The sequence below is a fragment of the Condylura cristata genome, unplaced genomic scaffold, assembly GCF_000260355.1.
Source record: "Condylura cristata isolate star-nosed mole 26May11 unplaced genomic scaffold, ConCri1.0 scaffold00038, whole genome shotgun sequence".
NCBI lineage: Eukaryota > Metazoa > Chordata > Mammalia > Eulipotyphla > Talpidae > Condylura > Condylura cristata.
In genome coordinates, this window is record NW_004567139.1 from 8,709,291 (window position 1) to 8,720,301 (window position 11,011).

At 66.2% G+C, this 11,011-nt stretch overlaps 1 protein-coding gene across 5 annotated transcripts in view; it reads right to left on the reverse strand.

Moving 5' to 3' along the window:
• The window catches only part of RNF157 (ring finger protein 157), a 40,647-nt gene that overhangs the window by 13,228 nt on the left and 16,408 nt on the right, over positions 1–11,011 (reverse strand). For all 5 annotated transcript variants that reach the window (XM_012733026.1, XM_012733030.1, XM_012733027.1 and 2 more), the window contains exons 2-10: positions 7,099–7,187; positions 4,589–4,735; positions 3,975–4,092; positions 3,656–3,722; positions 3,454–3,497; positions 3,098–3,145; positions 1,514–1,585; positions 1,055–1,214; positions 867–979 (exon numbers count right to left, since the gene is read on the reverse strand). In XM_012733026.1, coding sequence (XP_012588480.1) covers positions 867–979; positions 1,055–1,214; positions 1,514–1,585; positions 3,098–3,145; positions 3,454–3,497; positions 3,656–3,722; positions 3,975–4,092; positions 4,589–4,735; positions 7,099–7,187 — 858 coding nt within the window. The remainder of the gene's footprint in view (positions 1–866; positions 980–1,054; positions 1,215–1,513; positions 1,586–3,097; positions 3,146–3,453; positions 3,498–3,655; positions 3,723–3,974; positions 4,093–4,588; positions 4,736–7,098; positions 7,188–11,011) is intronic.

Sequence of the window (11,011 nt, forward strand, 5' to 3'; positions counted from 1 at the left end):
CCCGTGCCCACGATGCCCCCCCCGAGGGTGTCAGAGCCCCGTGCCCACGATGCCCCCCCCGAGGGTGTCAGAGCCCCGTGCCCACGATGCCCCCCGTGAGGGTGTCAGAGCCCCGTGCCCACGATGCCCCCGTGAGGGTGTCAGAGCCCTGTGCCCACGATGCCCCCGTGAGGGTGTCAGAGCCCTGTGCCCTTCCTCTGCTGTGCTTCTGTGAATGCGTTTTTTTCTTTCAACGCTTTGTAGTTTGCCTTTGAATTCCGAACAGCTCTTGCACAAATGAAGCGAGGGTTTGCCTCCGTGGCCAGCCCTCCTACGTCACGCCATATCTTTCTGTCGCGGCCCTTTGCTTTTATGCCCAGGGCGTCTCATCCGGTGAGCTGCAGTCGCCTATCACTGATTCTGGGTGTTTGATGTGTTTGCTTCTCTTTCGCTGCTCCACCGCCACCCCCCTTACGGCGCCCTCGGGCTGAGGCCCCAGCCCGCGGCACCCCAAGCAGCCGCCCGGCGCAGGAAGGCGCCACCGGCACCCTGGGAGCAGGCAGAGCTGGCGCGTGGGGCCCAGAGCTCGGCCCTGACACGCCCGCGTGCGCCAGGAGACCCCATGACCTCGCCTACTCCGGGTCCCCAGGCCCGGAGCCGGACACGGGCTAATCCTTCCTCAAGGATTAGCGTAAACAGAGAACTCTGCTCTCAAACCCGAGGCAGGCTACCCTGTCCGGGGGGACCCCAGGGTCAGAGCCCTCCACTGCCCGCCGCTCCACCGAGCCCCCCACTTCCTGTCTTGCTGGTGGCCGGCTAACGCCAGGCGGCCTCGGCCAGGTGCTGCCGTTCGCCGACCTGCCGCAGGAGCGCGGGGCGGGGCTCACCGAGTGCTCCTCCGAGTCGGAGGTCTGCGGCGAGATGATGGGGTTGAAGCTGGTGGGGGACAAGGGGCCCAGCTTTTTCCTCATGGCTCGGATCTGGAGCAGGGCCCGGAAGGCTGTGAGGAAGGAGAGGGCGGTCAGGACCCCGCGGGCGCGGCCCAGCGCCCCACGGCCCGGCCCGGCCCGCTCACGCAGCCGGCAGATGGGGCAGTTGTTGGCCTGGTAGCGCAGCGTGTCGGCGCAGGAGTTGCAGAGACACAGGTGGCGGCAGGGCAGGATCAGCGTGTCCCGCACGTCCGACAGGCAGACCACGCACTCGGCGCTGTTGTCGCTCACCTCGTCCTCGGCCACCTGGCGGGCAGAGCGTGGCCGTGACGCGGGGGCCGGGGCGCTCGGGGGCAACCGCGGCCGCTCCTGTCCCTACTGGCGCCGTCGGGTGGCCCCCCGGGTTCCTGCACCGGCTTCGCGCACCCCGGAGGGTTCTCTCAGGCGCGTCCTCCGAGGCCGGGGCCCAGGAGCCCCCCGGGGAGGGCGGCAGTGGTCCCCCCAGGGGCCGGGGGGCAGGAGGATGAGGCCACTGGCCCCTACTTCTAATCTTACTTCTCACGTGGCAAGAGCAGGGCCCGGGCCGGGGCGCAGGAGGGACTCGCCTTGGAATCCTGAGTGTTGTACTTGTTCTCGATTCCGTAGATCTCCTGGAGGAGGTAGCTGACCCCGTCCACCTGAAGGCAACAGGGACAGTCGAGGGCTGGCCCACTGCGTGGGCAGGTAGGCGTGGGACTCCCCCGCCGCTGGGGGCCACGGACCTCGGGGCCACGGTGAGAGCCAGAGGCTCAGGCTAGCAGAGGACGAGTTTACTGACCGATGTTTTCTCTTTGAGGTGCAAGGAGAGTCAAATGTTTACTCCACCCACCACTGGCGCAAGGCGAGCGGGCACGCGGGCAGCACCAGCTGGGCGTCGCGCCGAGGGGCAGCACAGACTGGGCGGCGGAGCTCGCGCGTCAGGGAGGCGGGGGGCGTAAAAGTCAGGCGTGGCAGGGCCTCCCGGGGCGCGACGGGTTACAGCTCAACACTGAGAAGCTGTCACCGCACTGCAGCCCGAGCCTGTCCCCACCGGCCAGGGAGGGACCCCAGGGCGCGGCAGACCCCGCCTGTCTCCCCGCTGCCCCTCGGCAGTGGGCTGCAGTGGATCCGCCAGTTCTGCTCCCCACTCTGTCTCTGGGGACTCCCCCCACACCTCTGGCCTGTACCCCATTCTTGTATGCAAAAAAAAAAAAAAGGAATGGAAGAGATGGGGGAGAAGAAGGGAGCGAGAGGAAGACGCAGGAGCAGAGAGCAGTATGGGGGGGGGGGGGGCTGAGTGAGCGGCGCGGGGCTCCCGGTGCCCAGCAAGAGGCCCCTGGGGGCCTGTTTCTTATGCCCAGGCCCGTGCCCGCTCACTCCCCTGGCCTGGCCTCAACTCCACGCTGCCAAGCGGGCCCTCCTGGCCCTCCTGCTGTTTCTCCCTGTGGCGACTCCTCCCCCCCCAGCGCCGGCCGCCCCTCCCCGAAGGCCCCCCGTTTCGTCCCTCCTCCGCTCCGCAGTCTGCCAGCACCACGGCCCAGGCCGGCGCTTTGGGAGCACCTGGGCTCAGGGTCCGCCTCCGCTGCCCACTGCGCCTGGCTCTTCCTAGCGACCCCCTTGGGAGGGCGAGACTGACCCTCGGGTACCGCTGAGACTGCCGACTCACTGAGAGGCTCAGGAACAGCGGGATGTCTGCCCCCCTCGGGGCGGCCTGTCGCACCCCCACCCCGGCCCGCCCAGGGGCTCCCACCCTCGGGCACCCGTGGGCCTCAGGCCTGCCCGGAGGGCCCACCCTGTGCCCGGAGGGCGTGTGGCACCCTGGTGGCTGTAGTTCTGGAAGGGGCGGGGGAGGAGTGCAGCCCAGGGCTGAGCTCCCACAATACTTTTCCCTCTTGTTTGAAGTGTCCTGCCCTGGCGTTGTAAACAAAGGGTCCCCGAACCCCTCGCCTGCCCAGAGAAGGGCGTCTCACACATTCTGGAGCAGGGGTCAGGAGGGGCCGTGTCCTCTCAGGCCCCGGCGGTTTCAGAAAACGAGTAGGAGGCGGGAAAGAAGAGTCTCGAGGAAAGGGCAGAACTGAGACTGAGCAACGCGGCGAGGGGGACACGGCTGGGGCGCTGGGGGCGCTGGGCCGGAGGGGGCGCAGGGAGCCGGCAGCTCGCCCCACACTCACCACTTGCTTCTGTTTGAGGGGCTTGACGCAGAAGGTGCCGTCCGTGTGCTGCAGCGGGGACAGGAGGGAGGCGGTTGGGGGGGGCCCGAGGCCCCGAGGCCCCGACCGCCTCCCTCACGCACGCCCCAGGGGCGGCCCCGGACTCCCAGCTCCCCAAGGCCTGGCTGGGGCCCAGGGGACCCTCCCTCGCAGAAGGGAGACCCAGGGCCACCGTGGCGTGGCTGGAGGAGGCCCGAGGCCCCGCGTCCCCTCCGGGCCGCCGCTCCCCGCCAGACCTCCGCTGGCTCCGGCCGCCACAGCAGCTGTCCGCAGGCAGAGAGGGCCCCGACCACGCGGGCCGACGAAGCTGCTCTTACCTTCTCGAAAGTGCCCAGCAGCACGTGGCAGTGGCCAAAATACTCTGAAAGAGAGAAAGGCCCCGCTGAGGGGGCCGGAGCGCCCGGCGCGCCTGCCCACCCCTCCCCGCGCCTGTGCCCCGAGGCCCCTGTGGCCCAACGCTGCCCGCCAAGGCGAGCCGTCCTGGGGCCGCAGGCGGGGCGAGCCCCAGGAGGCGCCTACCGTCTCCCTCGTCCACCACGGCCTGGACCACGAGCGGGTACACCTCTCTGTCCAGGTCAAAGCCGAGCTGCAGGGAGGAGGAAACACAAGAGGCCATGGCAGAGCTGGTGGCCGAGTCCCCACAGGCCTCAGCCTTCCGGCCGTGGAACTAAGTCCGGTCACTTGCAGCCTCGAGTTTTAAAACCCCCGGGGAACGCTGCGGTTCATCTGCGGATGGACTTTCCAGGTGCCGGGGTGAGGGTGACGGGAGGGGTCCGCTCAGGGCCTGGCCGGGAGGCTGCGGTGAGCTGCACCCCCCGCCGTCACTCCAGCTGCTGACCTCGTCCTCGGCCCACTCCGAGGGGTCCACGGTGTGGGAGGGCAGGCAGAACTGCTGGCACACGCCCCGCCGGTAGTGCGCCGTCTCCGACTGCAGGCTGCTGTCCTTGGGGATGTAGCTGTGGGGCGGAGGGGCGAGGGTTGCTGGGCTGGCCCCGCCTGACCCCGCCTGACCCCGCCTGGCCTTGGCCTGACCCTGCCTGGCCCCTCCTGACCCCACCTGACCCTGCCTGGCCTTGGCCTGACCCTGCCTGACCCTGCCTGGCCCCTCCTGACCCCGCCTGACCCCGCTTGGTCTTGGCCTGACCCCGCCTGACCCTGTCTGGCCTTGGCCTGGCCCCTTCTGGCCCTCGCCCTCCGGTAGCCCAGTGGCCCCGGGTGCCAGGGAGGAATCTCTCCTTTACTGCCTCTGCCCTGAGCGCTTGCTGGGCAACTGTGGAAGCCCTCGGATCACCCCAAACCCCCAAAGGTGGCTGCATGGGGGGGACCTGCAGGATCACGTCTCCAGCTGCCCCCGCACCGCCAGGTGGGCCCCAGGGTTGGGGCCGGAGCCCGGAGCCCTGTCGGGGCGCAGCTCTGGCCCGGCCGCCCCCCGGGAGGCGCCCGCCCGCCTACCTGGCGACGCCGTTCTGGAACTCCTCGGTGGCCTGGTAGTAGATGGTGATGGCCACGCGCACGTCCGTGTCGAAAGTGAACTCCACGTTGTAGTGGACCCTGGCCTTGCCGGCCTCCTCTCCGGGGCCCTTCCCCTCCTCCGCACATCTGGAAAACCATGAAGACTCTGGGGCGAGCGACCAGAGCTGTAAGCCTGCCTCGTCTGCGCCTGAGCCGTGGGGCTTTCCTGCCCACAGAGGCCCAGGCCGGCCCAGCAACCCTGCCCACTGGCCGCTGATGCTTTCGGGCTTTTTTTGTGTAACTAGTTGCCCCTGGCTGATTACAGAAACAGCAGGTGCCACCTGGCCCCTCGTCCCCTCCCGCCTTGGCCTGAGCCTGCCTCCCTGCGTGCCGGGGTTGCCGCGCAGCGCACAGCTCCTGGGCTCCCGCAGGGTGCAGGTGTTACCCCCACACACACCCCCGCCGCACCCAGGGTGGGGTATCGCGGCCCTTTGTTCAGCCCCACATCACCAGGGCTACGCTGCTCCAGCCTCTGCACCTCTGTGATTATTTTTCTTTTCCCGCACACGTTTCTCTTAGGGTTTGTGGTGATTTAGTTTTGGGTTTTCCCCCAGCTGCTTGGCTTTCCACCTGCCTCATCGCCAGTTCAAACCCAAGGTCTCTGCCAGTTCTGGGCTGGCCCTGGGCCTGCTCCCGGCTGGACCCCTGACTCTCGGGGCAGCAGCGGCCACCCTGACCCCCGCTGGTCCCTTTGCCTCGCAGCATTCTGAGGGCAGGGGAGGCACAGCCAGGCTGGAGGGCGAAGCACCCAGGCGCCCCACTCATAGAGCCCCCTGGTTTTAGCCCAGGGCCCCGAGCCAGGGAGGCCTGGTTTCGACTTTCTGGGGAGGGTCCCCTGCACCTCTGGGGGACGGCCCCCCCGACTGCAGGGGCGGGAAACCTTCCCGCCAGCCCTCTTTAGGCCAGGCACCCCCATGTCTGGGGGGTCGGTGCCACCGGTTCCCGAGCCTCTGGGGACTGTCCCCGTGCGGACTGGCTCTTCCTTCCACTTGCTCAGGATTCTGAGCTCCTGGGCCCACCGCAGCAGTTAACATCCTCGGCTGCTTCCTGTCCCTAAAACTGCCTGCCACCCTTCCTCTCGTGCCAGTCGGTGGCGTCTGCTTTGAGGAACACTCTGACTACCGTTTGGTGGCCTTGGAGAAGCAGAAGGAGATGGCCAGCCCTCTAGCTTTGCCCGAAGACGTGAGAATCAAAATTCACCCTTGCCATAAGCTCAGAAAACCCAGCCCCACCTCGGCTCCCGCCCTTGAGCACTACGGCCGGGCCTGCAGCGCCCAGCGCCCAGGGTCCCCTCGCCCTCACCGACAGTGAGCTGAGCCCGGCTCACTCAAGCCGGAGGTGCTCCCGGAGGCCGAAGGAACTCTGCCCTCGGCTCCGGGCTTCCCTGGGCTCAGGCCCTCCAGGCCTGTCCCTCCGTGGCGAGTGGCAGAGCCTGACCATGTCGGCTCTGGGCCTCCTTAGCTCCATCTGCAGGATGCCTCATCCCCCGAGAGGTGGGGGCCAGCCAGACTGGCCCACAGGTGTCCGGCCCAGGGCTGACCCCACACGGCAGCAGTCGGAAACCGTCAGGGACAGTGCATCAAAGAGCTGCGCAGGCCAGGAGGGCGGGCGGCGGGCTGAGGGCCACCACTGGGGCTTTTCTGGGGGGGGGTCTTCCGGAGCCAGCGGGCAGCGGGGACCGCCCAGCTTAGGGAACACACTGGACCCACTGGGCGGACTTTATGGCCTGGGACTTGAATCTCCATGCAGGCGAAATATTCAAACATTATCAGGGTGAAAGAAGCCCCCAGGTGCACAGCCTGTCTCTGAGTCGCCATCCCTGGACATTCAGGAAACCCGAACTCTGGTTTCCTCAAAGTGGGGACAGGACCAGGCAGGACAAGGTGACGGCACCGACCGTGACCGTGACCGACAGCCGTGACCGTCTGTGGGTCCCTGGGCGGAGGCCACCGAGACAGTGGATTAACACGGAACAAGACCCTACTCCAAGTGCAAATCTCCCTTGTCCGCAAAGCCTGGCTGCGGTGTCTGCTCAGCCCACTTTTCTTGTTCGCTAACTTTTCTTTAAAAAAACCTCGCGAGAGAAAATAGTGATAATGATGAACAGCTATACACCAGAGACATTTTGTGGGGGTGGAGTGGGGAATGGGATCAGAAACAGCGGGGGAGGGAAATGCACTGGACCATGGTGATGGCACAGGGTGATTTGGGGATGGGAAGCCCAAGGGGATTGCAACTGAGATGGAAAAATGCACAAAATATGTAAAAATAAGCTATTATAAATAAAATAAAATTTAAAAAAAACCTCGCGAGATCCAGATCCCAGTGAAGCTTCCAGGAAAGTGTGAGCCCCGCCCCCCCACGGGACCCCAACACAAGCAGGCATGGAGAGCGCAGTCCCGCGGGCCGCCGCAGGGGGGCGCAGGAGCCCCGGCCGGCCGCCCACTTACTTGACCAGCCTCAGCGTGTCCTTCCGGATGTTGATGAGGCTTCGGAGGGTCTTCACGGGCTCCTGGGGAGGCGGGGCCGCGTAGGGGAACTGCGGGGAGAAGGGGAGGGGGTGTGGTCGCGGCCCCGACTGGCCTCTGGTGAGGAGGCTACGAGATCCCTCCGGGGACGGAGCTCTCAAGGTCACAGCCAGGGGCGGCAAAGGAGCTAGGTTGTCTGCTCTTTCCCACTCTGTGAAGTTCTTCGCGGCAGCACTCAAAATGTGGACACCGAATGCAGACCCCAACTGCCCCCAGGGTCCCAGCCACCCCCGGCCACCTTCACCCCACCAGGCTTCTCCTCTGGCCTCCGCCCCGGGGACCCAGTGCGGCAGGAGTGAAGCCAGAGGTCTGGAACAAGGCACGTGAAAGAGATGCCCCCCGCTTCTACTCTGAGCCCCTCGGAGGCGAGGACGGGTACCCCTGTAGCCCATGTGGGCTGCGCCAGGCGCTGCCTGGGGGTCCGCAAAGGCTCAGGGGGCCTTCACCCCCACACTCCCACCGTGGGGTGAACTGGGCGCTGCCTGGGGGTCCGCAAAGGCTGGCCCAGCCCACGGTCAGGTCCTTCGCTCTGGCCCCACCCAGGTGTCTGGCTTTGCACTTCTGAATTGATGATGATGAGGCAATAAGAAAGGGGAACTGTAAACTATTCAAATGCTGTGGGGAAATTAAGGATGACCAAAGTTCCCAGTACCGCTCCAGGTTCCCGGGCCAGAACGCGTCACTCCCGCGCCAGAGGGCCACCTGGTCTCCAGCTCGGGGCTCGGCGACTCCTCCCGCTGCTGCTGAGGGCGGCTCTGGCCTGGGGCGGCCCCGACCGAGGCACCCCTGGGCGACGCACCGGCGCCGTGGCGGGCGCTCAGACCCGGGAGTGTGCCTTGTCGGAAACACCCACGACCCGCAGCGGTGCGCTCAGATACCCACTCTGTGGGTCTCGTGGCCACACTTTGCATCACAAATATGCCAGCTGCCTCTTCTAAGGGCAGAGGACACGGGTCCTAGCAGAAGGCTGGAAAATCACCGAAAAGTACAAAATCAGCCATAATCTCGCCGCTGGGGGAAGCCCACAGGCGGCCCTCAGGGCCCGCCTGCCAGGCTCGCCTCCCGCGCCCCTCCGGCTGCCATGCGCGGCCCTGTGGTCCCTCTGCGCTCGGAGACGCGGAGAACAAGGGCGTCCGCCCGGGCAGCAGCCCCAGCCGAGAGAGCAGCCGGCCGTTGGTGCCTCGCAGGCCCAGTCGCCAGGTTGCCGGAGCGCCTGCCCCGACATTTCCGCCTGCCTGTCTGGCTGTGTCCGCAGGACACATTCCTAGAAGTGGAATTACTGGATCAAAGAGGAAGCGTGTGTGTGAGGCTTTCCAAAGCGGTTTGCCGAGTTGTTCCCCGGAAAGCTGATTCCGGCTCTGCTCCCCTGGCCGCGGCGTCAGGAGGCCACGCTGCGGAAGCGCTGACCCCGACAGTCGCCTGCCTGTGGCCCAGCTCCCGCCCCACCTCCCGGGGCTGTCACGCTGGGGCCTAAAACAATCCTAAAATAAGCTTAAGCAAAAAGCAATTAGGCGGGAAGATCCGACACCAAAGCAAGTCTGTGCTGAAGCCCAAGTGACTTTGGGATTGAAATGGTTTTCTGGGGCAGCGTCGTTGCCAGGTTCACCTGCACAGGTACCCGCGGGTGGTCCACGACTCCCCCGAGTTGAGGTGGGCTTGTTCCTTCGTGCATTACCCCTTCTCCTCCACACCCCTTAAAAAGGGAAACAGACGGGGAGAACCAAAGCCCCGCACACCACCCCTCGGAGCTGACACTTGGTAGTAGGTTCAGAGCCCCAGGTCGGCGCGCAAGAGAGCGCAGCGGGACCCCCTGCGTTATAAAACTATCCTTTGGCCTCGAATAAACTCCCCTCTTGGAGCTCCCCTGCCCTGCCCCCCCCCCAAAAAAAAAGAAAGAGTAGGAAAGCTGTCAGCAGGCCAAACCCTGTTTGGGGCCTGGTCCCCCCACGGCCTGCAGTTGCCCCGGGGGCTGGGGGTGCTCCACGCGGCCTGGCTTGCTGGGAAGCAGCGTCCCAACACAGGGGGCCCCGACCCACACGAACAGGGGGTGGGGGCGAGAGCCCACAGAAGGGCAAGGATGCCTCGGGCAAGCTTCTGGCCCAGGCCCTCTGGAAGTGGTGACATTCGGTCTGGACTCTCGAAGGGTAAATGTGACAAGGGCAAGTGTGTAGATTCAGAGGACAGGGAAAAGAGGAACAGCAGAGGCAGAGGCAGCCTGAAGAAAGATGTCTGTGCTCTCCACACAGCCCCCTAAGCCGCCCGTCCCCCTCCGCCCTCAGCGTCTCTGCCGTCTTGCGCAAAGGGTCGCTTCTCGAGAACTGACTACACCCGGCCCTGGGCTGAGCTGGTGGGGAAGGACGCGGAGTCAGAGGCCCATAACCTCCCGAAACCCCACACGTTTTAGGGAGCGGAGCCACCCCCACCTTTCCTAAGAAGCTCCGGGGTGAAGCTTCTCCGTCGAGAGCGGCCCCGAGGACGGAGATGCTGCCACCCAGAGGCCCGAAAGGACAAGCCTGTTCTTCGCGGTAAGCCTGGCTGCTTGCCTGCCATGGCCCCTTGGGACCTGCGCCCAGTTATACCTAAGGCAAAAGCAAGAGCTTGCCCAGTTCAGAGCCAGAGGCTGCAAACAGAGCGCGACATGGGAGCAGCGTGTGGCGTGGAGAGGACGGGGGAGCCCGGCCGCGCCCAGACGGCAGGCCCAGTTCTTTCGGGAGCGGCCGCTGCACCCGCCTACAGCACCCACTGCTTTCCTGGGGGGCAGTGTCTCCTGAGTTCGGGGGGACAAGAGGACCGGACCGTCTGTCCTCTTGGCTGCAAGCCCCTGGCACAACGGGGCCGCAGACGGAAGCCTGTCCTCGCCTGTCCTTGCCTGCCCGCCGGGCCCCCGGCGCAAGGACTGCCCCCCGGCGCAGGGCCTGCCTCTCCGGCGTCACCTGGGGCCAACAAACTCTTCCCAACGCCAGGGAGGAGTGTGCCATGACGACAATCCAGGCAGGGCCCGAGGACGCAAAATGGAGATGGCCGGCTCAGACACGGCTGGGCCAAGCGGTCAGCACCCTCAGGACAAAGAGAACACGGGGCCTCTGTGCCCGGCAGCTCGGTGTATTTCATTTCACTGCTTCATTGTGGGCACAGTGGGCAAAGGCACACCACCTGGAGGCTGAGCTTGGCATCCTGGGCACGAGCTCTGCAGGCGCCACTGGTGGCCAGTGTCATCCGGTGTGTTCCAGGAACCAGCACGTTAAGGGGTCATTGCAAAGGTTACCCGCCAGCCACACCGGCAGCCGAGCCCGTGCCCACCTAGCGGGCAGGGAGGTCCCCAGAGGGGAGCTTCCCTGGACCCTGCACACGGCTGCGGCTCTGGGGAGGCCAGAGGGCACCGGCAGTGGGCACTCGCAAGCGCCCAGCATGCTCAGAGCCCCGCTGCCACTGCTCCCAAAGCTCAGAGGCGCCTGAGTTACTGTCAGCGACGTCTTGACCGGGTCACTGGCCGTTGCGGTCCTGGGGCCAGGAAAGCCGGACACGCCTCCCGGATGGCTCGGAGCCACTGCAGCCCCCAGCTCTCCCACAGACCCGCAGCCCGGGCCCCGGGTGGTCCAGCGCCACCGGGGGGCGCTCGCCTTGGCCCTGAGTCCATCGGATTCCTTTTCCGTTTGTCGCACGTCGGCAAAGCGCCACCTGGTGACCAAAGGTGGAACCGTCCGCTGTGGGGGGGCCACATTGGTGCTGCCTGCGGGTGAGAGGGTGCGCTGTGTGGGGTGAGGGTGCGCTGTGTGGGGGTGAGAGTGTGGGGTGTGTGGGGTGAGGGTGCGCTGTGTGGGGTGAGGGTGCGCTG